The sequence below is a fragment of the Cherax quadricarinatus genome, chromosome 77, assembly GCF_038502225.1.
Source record: "Cherax quadricarinatus isolate ZL_2023a chromosome 77, ASM3850222v1, whole genome shotgun sequence".
In the NCBI taxonomy this organism is placed as follows: domain Eukaryota; kingdom Metazoa; phylum Arthropoda; class Malacostraca; order Decapoda; family Parastacidae; genus Cherax; species Cherax quadricarinatus.
Window position 1 is genome coordinate 1,536,852 of NC_091368.1, and position 15,669 is coordinate 1,552,520.

General features: G+C 38.1%; 1 protein-coding gene across 1 annotated transcript; it reads left to right on the top strand.

The window, feature by feature from the left end:
• The first annotated feature begins 11,854 nt into the window (after positions 1–11,854).
• LOC128701987 (uncharacterized) lies at positions 11,855–13,982 on the top strand. Its single transcript, XM_053796000.2, has 4 exons — positions 11,855–12,203; positions 12,696–12,870; positions 13,361–13,463; positions 13,704–13,982. Exons 1-4 carry the CDS (start codon positions 12,069–12,071, stop codon positions 13,867–13,869), a joined length of 579 nt encoding a protein of 192 aa, XP_053651975.1. The 5' UTR covers positions 11,855–12,068; the 3' UTR covers positions 13,870–13,982.
• Positions 13,983–15,669: the final 1,687 nt, after the last annotated feature.

Genomic DNA, 15,669 nt, shown 5'->3' on the forward strand with positions numbered 1-15,669 from the left:
TCGTACTTCATCTTAAAGCTATATATGGATCCTGCCAGCACTACTTCCCTTTGCAGAATGTGTGTGTGTGTGTGTGTGTGTATGCGTGTACTCACCTAGTTGTACTCCCCTAGTTGTGGTTGCAGGCGTCGAGTCCTAGCTCCTGGTCCCGCCTCTTCACTGGTCGCTACTAGGTCACTCTCCCTGAACCGTGAGCTTTATTATACCTCTGCTTAAAGCTATGTATGGATTCTGCCTCCACTACATCGCTTCTCAAACTATTCCACTTCCTGACTACTCTGTGGCTGAAGAAATACTTCCTAACATCCCTGTGATTCATCTGTGTCTTCAACTTCCAACTGTGTCCCCTTGTTGCTGTGTCCCATCTCTGGAACATTCCGTCTTTATCCACCTTGTCAATTCCTCTCAGTATTTTGTATGTCGTTATCATGTCCCCCCTATCTCTACTGTCCTCCAGTGTCGTCAGGTCGGTTTCCCTTAACCTCTCCTCGTAGGACATACTCTTTAGCTCTGGGACTAGTCTTGTTGCAAACCTTTGCACTTTCTCTAGTTTCTTTACGTGCTTGGCTAGGTGTGGGTTCAAACTGGCGCCTCATACTCCAATATAGGCCTAACGTACACGGTGTACAGGGTCCTGAACGATTCCTTATTAAGATGTCGGAATGCTGTTCTGAGGTTTGCTAGGCGCCCATATGCTGCAGCAGTTATTTGGTTGATGTGCGCTTCAGGAGATGTGCCTGATGTTATACTCACCCAAAGATCTTTTCCCTTGAGTGAGGTTTGTAGTCTCTGCCCCCTACACTGTACTCCGTCTGCGGTCTTCTTTGCCCTTCCCCAATCTTCATGACTTTGTACTTGGTGGGGTTGAACTCCAGGAGCCAATTGCTGGACCAGATCTGCAACCTGTCCAGATCCCTTTGTAGTTCTGCCTGATCTTCGATCAAGTGAATTCTTCTCATCAACTTCTCGTCATCTGCAAACAGGGACACTTCGGAGTCTATTCCTTCCGTCATGTCGTTCACAAATACCAGAAACAGCACTGGTCCTAGAACTGACCCCTGTGGGACCCCGCTGGTCACAGGTGCCCACTCTGACACCTCGCCACGTACCATGACTCGCTGCTGTCTTCCTGACAAGTATTCCCTGATCCATTGTAGTGCCTTACCTGTTATCCCTGCTTGGTCCTCCAGTTCTTTTTTTTTTTTTTTTTTTTTTTTTTTTTTTTTTTTTTTTTTTTTTTTTTTTTTTTTTTTTTTTTTTTTTTTTTGTGTGTGTGTGTGTGTGTGTGTGTGTGTGTGTGTGTGTGTTTGTTACAAAATCGCCAGTAACACGCTGACAGATCATGAAACTGCTGCAACAACATGCAGGTATGAGACTGCCTACAGAGAGGTGACTGGTGCTCGATTTCGTTACCGTCATTGTGTTGTAACGTCAAGTAAGGTGACGGAGATGGAGCGGAGGAAAGCTTGCTTCCGTATCCGGTATCTCTGCTCATGAGTCAAATTCGCTTTAGCTCCAGAGACATATATAATGACCCGTCATACCAGTAGACGGGCTCAACGTATGTATGGACACCTGGAAGCCTTTTAATTTAATAAGAAATGATAGTTTCCTACAGAGTTCCAGCACATTGATAAAAGTTATATTATTCAATAAAAATGATAAATAACGCTAAGGCTCCATAGTGAAATTAGTAAATTTCACTCAAAATCTCACTTAAATAACAATGTTGATAAGCTCAAACCATTATAAATCAAAACAAAAAATGTTACCTATTTTACTGTACGTATATCGTAGATCTATTGTGAATAAATTAAGAACAAGACCTAGAAGCAGGGAATATACTGAGAAGTGTATGTCTCTTAGTGTTTATTCACTGAGTTTATTTAAATCTTTATTTTCAAGATTACAGCATTCTTTAATGGTGGTACACAGGTGATAAGAAGCCTTAATGACCCTCCTGTAGTCGGCAAACATTAAACTCAATTACCCAGCCAGCCAGAACCTAGTAGCAATAGGTGTGAATGTTGGGAACCCACGAAGGCAGTGTTCCGAGACACTATGAAAGGAAAACAGATTTTTAATCTCTGTATTCAAATGTCGTACTGCTGACGATATTAAGCAAAAGACACGATCTAACAAAGAGAATTGCTCTGTTAACTCTTTATCAAGTCATACGTGTCTCTAAAGCTCTACAAAAAACGACACTACAGGATATTTCACTGGTAGGAGTCCCCTAGTCCTGTAATTGCAACCGTCATGTTTGTGTATTATGTCTGTAGTAAACGATAACTCGGGACCTCCTACGAGTGAAACAACTGTATATCCAAATATAGTCGTCTTCCGCACTGTCTTTCCTTCATGGATAGATAACTAGAGATTCGATTAGGGAAAGTCGTGCATATTTTGTATATCGATGATACATCACAGACTATAAAATCCCTGCAGTTTTTGGTCACTGCATTTAAGGCTATAAGAAAAACCGGATTGTCCAGCGACTAAGAAGTAAAGCTTACGACGAATCTTATGAAACTCTTGCAGAGGAATTGCAGATTTTCTCCAGCCTAGAGAATGCGAGAAGTTAATTAATACTAATATTTACAGTTATCGATGAGCATGACCATCTTGATACAGAATAATACTTTAATATTACTTATTCAAACATAGCATCAATAATGCGTAACTGACTCACGTTTTGGATATGAATCTTTGTGAAATATTTTGGCCGCTACTTTTGCATGATTTCGAAAAAACAGCACTTTGATGAATGAGACACTTGTTATAGAGACGTGTCGCTAACCAAGGGCTTTATCGGTCCATTTAAGTTGAAACTGTGAGGTAATCAGTCCATCAACCTTGAGAAAAGTATATATATATATATATGTATATATATATATATGTATATAATATATATATATATGTATATATATGTATATATATGTATATATATATATATATATATATTTTTTTTTATCAATAAAATATAGGGAAGTACCACCTCTATAGCTGGAATGGGGACCCTCATCCTCAGAGAAGACAATAAACGTACCTCAGGGAAAACTCAAGGTTCTCCCCGGAGCTGTTTGAATATTTTCTTCTCCTACCACCCCCTATATTTATATTCTATGTGAACATTTATTAATAAACAAAATACATTTACAGAAAAAAACATAAACATGAATACAATGGCACAATGTATCAAAGATGATGAATTTCCTCCAGCTCCTCCGAGGCTGGACGTGAACCAAGTATGCAGCAAGCATTTCCCCTCTGGATGGCGACGCTGAGGCGCTGGAACATGAAAGTGGCTGCCCTTGGGTCCCTGGTGGCGTCGATGAGTCTGGAACCCAATTCTTTAAGGAAACGTGTGGCATTTTTTCCCCATGATCCCAAGGTCTCTGATCCCACTGGGACAAATTGATACTGTTGGCTAATGTCCCTGTACTTGCTGATCTTGTACTCCTCCCTGTGGTCAGCAGCTCCTCCCTGTCGCCCCACACTGTGATGGATATAGGTGCCAGCCAGTGTGGACACACAGGTATAGTCCCATGCTAAGAGCTTGCCATTCTTCCAAGGATAGATGGTGATCCCGTCGGGGCGGTTTGCTGGGTTGTGGGTGTTGTTTGCTGCAAGTGATCGTGGCTCCCTCTCGGCAGGGCATCCAGCTGTAGCAAGGGTTCTCTTAATGATGTCGTTGACCTCATTGTGTCTTGCATGCCAGCCCTTGGTTTTGGAACAGTTGAGACCATGTAGACCGTATTGGTCTGCTTGCACTTCGCCGCAAATACACATATATTCTGTGTGAATTGGGGCAGCAAGGCGCAGAGCCACTGCAATACGGAGGGTCTTAGGGTCGAGTCGCGTTCCCATTGCCGATATGGGAACTGTTTGGAGGAAGTCCCCGGAGTGAGGTGCACTCACAGCCTGGAGACGGGCAATCTCCCTATCTGATGTTGCAGCCCTGAGCATGTTGGCAAGCACCTTTTCAGCAATTGGGCTATCCCAGCTTGACTGTTTGTGAGCCAGTGCTGCACTAGGGTTTGGTGCTGGAGCAGCAAGAGTCTCCCATTCGGTGATGGCACTGACATATATATATATATATATATATATATATATATATATATATATATATATATATATATATATATATATATATATATATATATATATATATATATATGTATGTATATATATATATATATATATATATATATATATATATATATATATATATATATATATATATATATATATATATATATATATATATATATATATATATATATATATATATATATATATATATGTATGTATTGGATCTGATAATGGTCCCAGATGGATTGAAATATATTTTAAGGTTTTCCTCTCTAAATTTCAAAGTAGCTGTGAGTTGCTCCAGCCACTGTGTTGTGACTTATTCTTCGCCCAACAATAGTAATAAAACAATAGACAAATGATTTCAGTCTTACGAAGCGTAATATATTTTGTTTATTCAGTGATGAACGGATTAGAATGCAAGAAATGAAAATAATATCCAATAAACATTAAAGAGTAGGAAAAAAAATGATTTCACCACCTAACAGATATTGTTTTGTCCGCCAAACCTAACCTAACCTAACTTAACCTAACCTAACCTAACCTAACCTAACCTAACTTAACCTAACCTAACCTAACCTAACCTAACCTAACTTAACCTAACCTAACCTAACCTAACCTAACCTAACTTAACCTAACCTAACCTAACCTAACCTAACCTAACCTAACCTAACTTAACCTAACCTAACCTAACCTAACCTAACCTAACTTAACCTAACCTAACCTAACCTAACCTAACCTAACCTAACTTAACCTAACCTAACCTAACCTAACCTAACCTAACTTAACCTAACCTAACCTAACCTAACCTAACCTAACCTAACTTAACCTAACCTAACCTAACCTAACCTAACTTAGCCTAACTTAACCTAACCTAACCTAACCTAACCTAACCTAACCTAACCTAACCTAACCTAACCTAACCTAACCTAACCTAACCTAACCTAACCTAGCCTAGCCTAACCTAACCTAACCTAACCTAGCCTAACCTAACCTAACCTAACCTAACCTAACCTAACCTAGCCTAACCTAACCTAACCTAACCTAACCTAACCTAACCTAGCCTAACCTAACCTAACCTAACCTAACCTAGCCTAACCTAACCTAACCTAACCTAACCTAACCTAACCTAGCCTAGCCTAACCTAACCTAACCTAACCTAGCCTAACCTAACCTAACCTAACCTAACCTAACCTAATCTAACCTAACCTAGCCTAACCTAACCTAACCTAACCTAACCTAACCTAACCTAACCTAACCTAACCTAGCCTAACCTAACCTAACCTAACCTAACCTAACCTAGCCTAACCTAACCTAACCTAACCTAACCTAACCTAGCCTAACCTAACCTAACCTAACCTAACCTAACCTAACCTAGCCTAACCTAACCTAACCTAACCTAACCTAACCTAACCTAGCCTAACCTAACCTAACCTAACCTAACCTAACCTAAACTAACTCAACCTAACCTAACATACCCTAACCTAACCTAACCCAACCAAACCTAATCTAACCTAACCTAACCTAACCCAACCCAACCCACCCCAACTCAACCCAACCCAACCCAACCCAACCTAACATAGCCGACATTGTTTTTTCCGCCTTATAAGTTTCTATAAACAACTAGTCTAGATTAGAGACCTAACTTAGGACTTTATGTATAGTCCGTGTGCTGCGAATGACCTACGTGCAAGTCTGCTAATAGCTGCTCCTGCGGTTACCTCACGGTACATGTAGATGCATAGTAAATAGGTACCTACGACTAGTACTTATGCATCCTGGGGGAAGGTGAATAAGACACATGTGCAAGACTTAGGTATCTTTATTGCAGGAACTTTTCGCTTGTGCAGCAGACATCTTCAGTCTAATAGAAGTGGAGAGAGAATTTTGAGGTGACCATTGTCAGCCTTGGTAGCTCAGCCCCTTTGTCTGATTGACTGTGGTCAGTCCCTTAGCCTCGTCTGAAGGTGGTCAATCCCACAGCCTTGATTATGCGTGGTCAGTCTATTAGTTTCGATTAAAGGTGGTCAGTCGCATAGCCTTGATTATAAGCGGTCAATCTATTAGTGCCGATTAAGAGTGATCAGTCCCGATGCCTTGATTATAAATGGTCAGTCTATTAGTCACAATTGAAGATGGATAGTCCCACAGTCTTGATTATGAGTGGCTTGTCCCTTGACTAGGAAAAAGGTCCTCAAACAAAATCCTCAAGTGGTAACGTTACACGATTCGACTTTCTTACATTATCCTGCGTTATCAATCCTCCAGCGTTACTAATGTGTCTAATATCTCTTTCTTTGATTCTTTGTTTCTTAGACGAGGTTCTAAATCAATGTCCGAAGAAAAGAACACTGTTATTGTTTGAACCCAGTGGCCGACTGTTGTATATATCTGGAAACATTTCTATAAACTTCTATAACACTTCTATACATCTGCGTGTTTCTATAAATATGAAAAAAATAATTTAAAACAGTTTCTTCATTATTATTATTATTATTATTATTATTATTATTATTATTATTATTATTATTTTTGTTATTATTATTATTATTATTATTATTATTAGTAGTAGTAGTAGTAGTAGTAGTAGTAGTAGTAGTAGTAGTAGTAGTAGTAGTAGCAGTAGTAGTAGTAGCAGTAGTAGTAGCAGTGGTAGTGGTAGTAGTAGTAGCAGTAGTAGCAGCAGTAGTAGCAGTAGTAACAGTAATAGTAGCAGTGGTAGTATAAGTAGCAGCAGCAGCAGTAGTAGCAGCAGCAGCACCACCACCACCACCACCAGTAGTACTAGTAGTAGTAGTCGTAGTCGTAGTAGTAGTAGTAGTAGTAGTAGTAGTAGTAATAGCAGCAGCAGTAGCAGTAGTAGTAGTAATAGTAGTGGTAGTAGTAGTAGTAGTAGTAGAAGTAGTAGTAGTAGTAGTAGTAGTAGCAGCAGCAGTAGGATGTTCCATAGAGATATAACACAGCAACAAGGGAACACAGTTGAAAGCTGAAGACACAGATGAATCACAGGGATGTTAGGAAGTATTTCTTCAGCCACAGAGTAGTCAGGAAGTGGAATAGTTTGGGAAGCGATGTAGTAGAGGCAGGATCCATACATAGCTTTAAGCAGAGGTATGATAAAGCTCACGGCTCAGGGAGAGTGACCTAGTAGCGTCCAGTGAAGAGGCGGGGCCAGGAGCTAGGACTCGACCCCTGCAACCTCAACTAGGTGAGTACAACTAGGTGAGTAAACACACACACACACACACACACACACACACGTTAAAATAACAGTGGTCATTGATACAGCCATTTTTTCCCTCTGACTTTCTTATATTTTATGGTGAAAAAGAATAATATGAATTATTACTCGGCTCAAGAACGCCAATTTATTTTAATTGTAACATAGATTTATAAAGCCAGCGTAAAGGCCACAGACATAAGAGTTGACTCATTATGACAAAGCACCGGATATTAAATATTATATTGTACCCCAGGTAACTACATATCATTGTCAACACGTAAATATTATCTGCAATTACTGTGACTAATATTCAAATATATATATATATATATATATATATATATATATATATATATATATATATATATATATATATATATATATATATATATATATATATATATATATATATATATATATATATATATATATATATATATATATAATGCTTAACAATTCGCAAACAGGTGAAATTATTTACAAAAATTGTCTCTACGTCCACAGGCTCGAACTGCAACTGTGTATTATAGTCCATAGTACTTTACCACGGTTTTTAGGGTAAGTTTGTGGTGCTTATTCCGAATATGTCATCGGTTTTGCTTGACAGATTTGGTATCCCATTGTTAAATGCAAAAGATATGAAAAATATATTGATCAGGCGGGGGTGACTTACAAATCGCATTGATTTTATTTTTAGATCATGCAAAAGCCAAATCATGTAATACATGGTAGTACTTCATTATATATAATAACAGCTGACATAGGAAGATAATTCAGATACCACTAATTAGTGCGTATGTAAACATTGCTTTTATGATTTTTTCTGTTGGTTATCAGCACAGATTTGTTGAGTGAGCAATTGGAAGAAATGCATTTTGGTTACCATTGTGCAATGAGACACATTTCAAGCTTCTAATGGAGCTGTCTATAAACAGCCGCCAATCTCCTAGTCGATATTTAAGTCCCATTCGAAGAAGAAGTCCAGAGATGGAATTGCAGTATTCAAGTTCTTTATCTTGGCTGAAGTAATGAAGGAGTTCCACCTCTCTTGCCTAATAAGTTGTTATTTTAACTTCTTGTTGTAGACAGTTCTTTTCTTTTAGTGTGGATGCTAAAAGTTCAGATGTTTGCTTTGACAAACTGAGGTCACGTATCAGATCACTGAGCTCTTCATGGGAGAACTGCTGGGAAGTTGAAATGCTTACTTCATATTCACTTCCACTGCTATCATCTGTGTTACATCCTAAGCCCTGAGTTTCTTCAACATCTGACAACGGAAGGTCAGACAGTGTTGTAAACACTGGTATGGTAACATCTTTATTGTGTTGCACAAGTCTCCTTGCTGATTCCAAATCAGGATATTCCCACTTGACACTATTGTATCACTTGCAACCTTTCACAATCACCATGCAGAGATAACAATCGTAGTGGTGGTTTTTCGGTTCTCTCCACACCATACGCACACTGAAATTTAAAGTTTTCCTTTGTCTATATTTCCACTGTAGTCAGCATTCTACACAGGTTTTGCAACCATATGGGGAGTCCAAGACTTGTCTTGTTCTCCAAGTGCCACTCAAAAATAAGCAAGATAAACTGGTTTTACAAAATATGTGATGCCTTTTCTTTCTTTCTGCAAAGAGTATTCGCCACAAACGTAGCAAAATGGGATGGGATTGTTCAAGCAGACTCTTCGTGAAGAACTCAAGTTCATCTGGTAAAAATAACAAGATAAAGGTTACAATATTGTCAGGTGGTCGTTGCTGATACAACTCCATTCGTTAAATATTAAATCATTTAAAAATAAAATTGTAATCTTAATTAAAACTATCAGTATATATAAATAGTCACTACATATACACGGGTTGTGGCTAAATTTCCTGTAAATTGAGGGTAGGTATTCAATATCTCACAAACTAGAGACAATCTGGAAAACCTATTTTCGAATTCAGCAGCCCCAAAATATCCTAAATACCTTCAAAAATCTTTGGCAACTATTTTTTTTTATTGACCAGTGATGTGGAGAAATTTTCTCCAGGAAGGGGGGGATATTCAGCACCCTTCAGCCCCTTTCAGCCCTGAGGGACCCAACCGTCTCAGAAGGGGCAAATGGCGTCGCTTCCTGCACAAATAACTCGCACTAAGGAGAATGACACTTTAACAACGTCATCATAAGCTTCATTCTCCTGTGTGAGTTATTTGCACAAGGTAAGAATGATTCCTCAGATTATACTCAGGGTAAGAATGATTAATTACATCACTGTCTCAGGAAAATTATTCATATCATCACACTCAAAATAAGAATCATTAATTTCATCACACTGGAAGTGAGAAAAATTCATTGTATCATACTCTAAGCATGATTCGATTCCTTATATCCAGAGTAAGAATGATTCATTTCATCACATTCAAGGTAAGAATAATTCAGTTAATCATACATGTAGCACTTGTGCAATGTTATATCATGATGGTCTTTTACGCTGTTTTATACGTATATTCGTGACATATTTGGCAGCGTGAGACTCTGGAAAGTATTGTTCCATCCCCCACGATACTCTTCATTTTCTTACTTGCAATTCTGTTCGGCAATTTTTTTTTAGCACGGTTGAATTTACAGGCTTGAAGCTGTTATCTCTCGTCAGTTCAGTGCCCAGGTATATCTAGGGTATGCTGTCCTCCAGGATGCCGCCTGCTACAGTTAACTAACACCCAGGTACCACACTTAGGTATCGGTAATGCCAAATACAGAGGTGATAATGCTGGAGGCAGTAGAAGATTCCTAAGTGTTGTACATATGAGTATGTCCTGCTCATCAACTTGTCGTTATCATAAACTATTTGTGACACGATACCAAGGTTCCAATTTATTACAGGTTGAACAGACAATACGTGTAAGGAAGTATCTGTATTTGTAAAATTGTCATTTTTACTGATAAACGAAGAAACCTCTTCACAGAACTTCTTTGTGATCTCGAAGGTTTCTGGATATCGTAAGTTTAAGTTGATTTAACTATAATTGATTAATTTCGAAGAAATTAATTAATTAATTAATTAATTAATTAATTAATTAATTGATTAATTACGAAGTCTATTGTGAAGTTTTTACACGATCCTTTGAAATCAACTTTACTTGGTACCAATTTCGGCTATCTATGAAAGATGAGGTGAATCATAGAATTGATGAGGGGAAAAGGGTGAGTGGTGCACTTAGGAGTCTGTGGAGACAAAGAATTTTGTCCGTGGAAGTAAAGAGGGGAATGTATGAGAGTATAATTATACCAACACTCTTATATGGATGTGAAGCATGGGTGATGAATGTTGTAACAAGGAGAAGGCTGGAGGCAGTGAAGATGTCATGTCTGAGGGCAATGTGTAGTGTGAATATAATGCAAAGAATTCGCAGTTTGGAAATTAGGAGGAGGTGCGGGATTACCAAAACTATTATCCAGAAGGCTGAGAAGGGGTTGTTGAGGTGATGGAGGGAAGGCGAGGTAGGGGTCGGCCTAGGAAAGGTTGGAGGGAGGGGATAAAGGAGGTTTCGTGTGCGAGAGGCATGGACTTTCAGCCTCTCGCTGTTGGAGTGTGTGCAAAGTAACATTTATGAAAGGATTCGGGGAAACCGGCAGGCCGGACTTGAGTCCTGGAGATGGGAAGTACAGTGTCTGCGCTCTGAAGGAGGGGTGTTAATGTTGCAGTTTTATAACTGTAGTATAAAGCACCCCTCTGGCAAGACAGTGATAGAGTGAATGATGATGAAAGTTTTCCTTTTTCGGGCCACCCTGCCTTGGTGGGAATCGGCCGATGTGTTAATAATAATAATAATAATAACCAATTCCCATCCGTAAAAGAGGAAATTTAGAAATCCATTGCAAATGAATATTTTGAGATTGAAAGTCTTCCGAGCCCAAGTAAAATGAATGATTTCATCATTTTTTTTATTCAGAGATTCTCATTTTTTTTGTGCTGAGGCAATATCGTTTTGATGCTGAACCCCAAGTGGCAAGAAATGTTTGTCACGGGAGGCTGGGGTGCTTTCGTCGACCCTGAAGTCACAATGGACGCGAGATATATAAGAGCGAGAGGCCTGACGGAGGCTACACTTCCTCTCTGGACACGGTAGGTATTGCGTTTTCCCATTATGTGATAGCATTTATATTACATTGGGTGTAGCTGTATTGTGCTGGTGAATTAATCTCTGCTCTTCAGCTGGGCGAAGCAGTCATCTTTGGGGAGCTTAGCTTACACTGTCACTCACGAAATCGTAATGACACGATTGCAAACAAACCATACCACTCTCTGATCGCGAGTTCTATCCCCGCCCGTGGTTTGGTTTGTTTATACTGTCACGTATAACACTTAGCGAGAGATATACACTTTTCAGTGTATATACGCCAGGATATACACATCCCTGTGTATATACATGGTGAATGTGTTTGTCTTCTGGTGAGTTTAACTGTAGTTTAGAAATCACAGAAATACACAAATATTCTTAATGCATTTTTGGGAATTTGCTAGTAAATGATGGTCATATCCAAGTGTTGTAAATGTTGTATATTATCTAATGAAGCATCCAGATGCTGTGAATGATGTGTACTGCTGGATGAGACCTCCGGATGATGTCAAAGATGTGTCCTTCCGTGAGAGTTGGATGCTCAACTAGCGGAAAGGAAAGCTTCGAAATGTGTGATAATTCCACAAGCTGATCGTGATTTCACTAATACATTTCACTCACGCGTGAATGATCAAAGAGGTGAATGTCTGTGTTGCAGATGAAAGTTGTGTTGGTACTCACCGTGGTGTCTGTGGCGGCGGCCCAGAATTATGGTGGATATGCAGGCGGTGGATTCGGAGGAGGTGGATTTGGTCATGGCGGCGGAGGCAACGGCCCGGTAAGTTCCGTAACTATGCATGAGTAATGCCAGTTGAGAAACCCTCTAAGATTAAACAAAAGGGATTATTTTAAAGCCTGTTACAAGAAGGAAATTAAAATTGGTAGTGGTATTTTGTTAGAAGAAATTTGACAATCACTTGATCAAGGTCTTCCATTGACTTACTGATCTAGCTCGTAAAAATATCACGCTCCTTAAATACCATACTGAAAAAGAACCTTTTTTAAATTGTTAATTGAATTATTAATATATATATATATATATAGACTAGTGAATACAATAAACAATAATTAATAAAAATCCTACTGTATAATTACATTTCATGTGAAGCGGCAAAACCCGTGGGAGTAATTCATCTCAGGGAGTTGTGGAGGGTAGATACTCCGTTAGCGAACAGCGGAGACAGAAACTCTAATCTCTCAGTCTTTTCCCAGAAATGCGTCTTCAAAGCCTTTCCCCAGAAATACGTCTTCAAACTCTGCCATATTCCAGGTGGACCTGAGCCTGGAGTATAGCGACTACCACTTCTCGTGGCGTCACGACGGAGGCAAGAAGTACGACTGGCATACCGCTAACTATTACTGCTCCAGTCTGGGCAAGGGATGGCAGGGCGTCAGCATCGAATCTCCAGCTGAGGACAAAATTATCTCCAACATCATCTACCAAGGTCAGTAAAACGTCAACAATTATATGGTTTGAGGTTTCCTCTGGTCTTTGCCATAGTTTTTCTGCTTGAATGGTAAACCTGTAAAGTTTAAACGTATTAACAATCAGAAACATTTATAGCACAATCTATGTATACAAAGCCACTGTAATGATCAAGATTTTGCAAAAACTATTCTCCTTTATGATTTTTCCTCATTTTAATTCTTAATTAAATGATCGTAATAAATGTGCTTGGGAGTTCTTTATAAATAAACTAACTCGGGTACATTTGTAAAAAGAAAGGGGAAGAGAGTGAGCGAAGAGTTGTTCCACATTTGCTAGAGGAAAAAAGAGGTCAAATCAAGAGTCCTTTATATATTACACACAGTATCGACAAATTGGTGAAAGACACTTGTACAGCTCTTAGGTATCTTATTGCCTAGCCTTGTAATATGCCAAGGGATCCTCTTTGATATTAGTTAGTTGGGTAATCTAATACTTGTTTATCACAGACAAACTGGAGTACATCTGGACAGGTGGTTACCGTAATGGCTATGAATTCGCTTGGCCCTCTGGCTATCCCTTCTACGGTATCAACTGGTCTCACACTGGAGGGTGAGTCTTGTCTATGGACTTTCCTGACGTTATATTAATCAAGAAAATGATTCAGTTAAGATCAAGATTTCCAAATTTCAGTCACTGCCATTTAAAAACATTATTCAGTGACAAAAATAAAATATCTGTCATTCTCGATATAAAGATGGTTCTTAAAGTTTCCATTTATAACATAACGATCATTTTTAGTGTTCCAGCAAAGGCAAGAGCGCAAAGGACTAAACACCTTTCCTTTCACAGTCTGGGAATTCCACAACCGGACAACCGAGAGGACGGTAAGGAGTTCTGTCTGGCAGTACTCAACGACTTCTACAAGGATGGCATTAGATGGCACGATGTCGCCTGCCACCACGAAAAGGCCATCATCTGTGAGCGTCGTCGTGATGGTCACTACGGCAGAAAGTAACATTTCCCACCTGAGTCAAGTCTCCTGCGTTCCTGGTCAAAACTGAAGATATTGGTCAACATTTCTTATATACTACACAAAATGCAAAATAAATAATTTTCATTTATTAAGAATTTACATATACATTCCTTATTTTAAGTTGACTGTCAACTCTGAAATTTAGTTTGAAGTCTTAATTAATTATAGTATATGAAGATTATTATTATTATTATTATTATTATTATTATTATTATTATTATTATTATTATTATTATTATTATTATTATTATTTATCAATGAACACTTTTGAAGCTTGATGTTACTACGAACGTTAGTGAAGATTTGCATAAAACACACACACACACACACACACACACACACACACACACACACACACACACACACACACACACACACAAACACAACAACGCACGTAAAAATCAATAAACAAATTCTGTTTATGAGATCCCTACTTGCCACTAAAGATACAAAATATTTGATTTAATTCCTGCATTAACTTGAGCCTGACGCTGACACTATAAAGATCTACGAAGAACTAAACAGAGTGGCAATACAAGCGTATTTTTCCATGTGTTTTTTTCATCAGATAATCACGTATCTTAACGCAAATGTATTCGAGTATTGGGTTAAATAGTTTAAAATATAGTACTGATGGTTGTGTACTGTAGTGGTCCAGGAATTACGGTGAATGTTTACTTTGTACCTGAGGGAACCTGACAGTCTGGGAAAGTTGATAGTTGTTACGAGCAAATATGGAACTCATGTTGTCTATTATTCTTTTTACTAGTGTGTGTGTGTGTGTGTGTGTGTGTGTGTGTGTGTGTGTGTGTGTGTGTACTCACCTATTTGTGGTTGCAGGGGTCGATTCATAGCACCTGGCTCCTCCTCGCTGGTGTGAGTGTGTGTGTCTGAAATATAACTGACAAACCAGTATATCAATTACCTTCAAAATTTACAGCGTCCCCGTATACTGATGAGGTTTCAATACAATCTGTAGACTCTTTCTCACAGCAGTCGTGGCTTTCGCCTCCGAAGCAGCGATTCTTATTTCGTTCTGAATTCCGGTCATTAAAGTTAAGCCTTGATCTGTCGTGGTCGTCACGTCCACATTCACAGAAACGACAATATGAAATACATTTACAACAATGTATTTTTAAACATAAAAACAATTCATTTCAAGAAGAACACAATTCATCTAAAAATTATAGGTAATAAAAAGAGGGAGGCCATTCACCTTGAGTAAATATCAAATAATTAAATTATATGAAGCGCGATATGAGTGTCGAACAATATCGTGAGTCAGAGTCTTTGTGTTTCGCTACTTAGGAAGTAATTCCAGTGAAATTCACCAGCTAAAAGAAATTAGTTTCCAGCTCATCAATAAAGAGAATTAACTTTACTCATTATACATATATATATATATATATATATATATATATATATATATATATATATATATATATATATATATATATATATATATATATATATATATATATATATATATATATATATATATATGGTCAATTAACAAGAACTCATTTAAAATTATGTCCTTTCTAAAATTTTCTCTTATACGTTTAGAGATATATTTTTTTTTAATTTATGTTAGTGTAAAAATTAATAATTTTGTATCAAAAGAACCTTAGAAAACTTACCTAACCTTATTATAACAAACGCAATTTAATTTAGCCTAATCCAACTAAATATATTTCAGATAAGTTTACAATAACTTAAGGATATTTAACTATTTTACTCACTTCTCTAGGATACTTTTCAATAAAGAAATAAAAAACGAAA

Bases quoted from the DNA above. Each gene is read 5' to 3' on its own strand.
- LOC128701987 (XM_053796000.2), top strand. From the start codon at position 12,069: ATGTCTGTGTTGCAGATGAAAGTTGTGTTGGTACTCACCGTGGTGTCT. The intron at 12,204-12,695 runs GTAAGTTCCGTA...GCCATATTCCAG, and splicing joins GCGGCGGAGGCAACGGCCCG to GTGGACCTGAGCCTGGAGTA. The intron at 13,464-13,703 runs GTGAGTCTTGTC...TTCCTTTCACAG, and splicing joins AACTGGTCTCACACTGGAGG to TCTGGGAATTCCACAACCGG.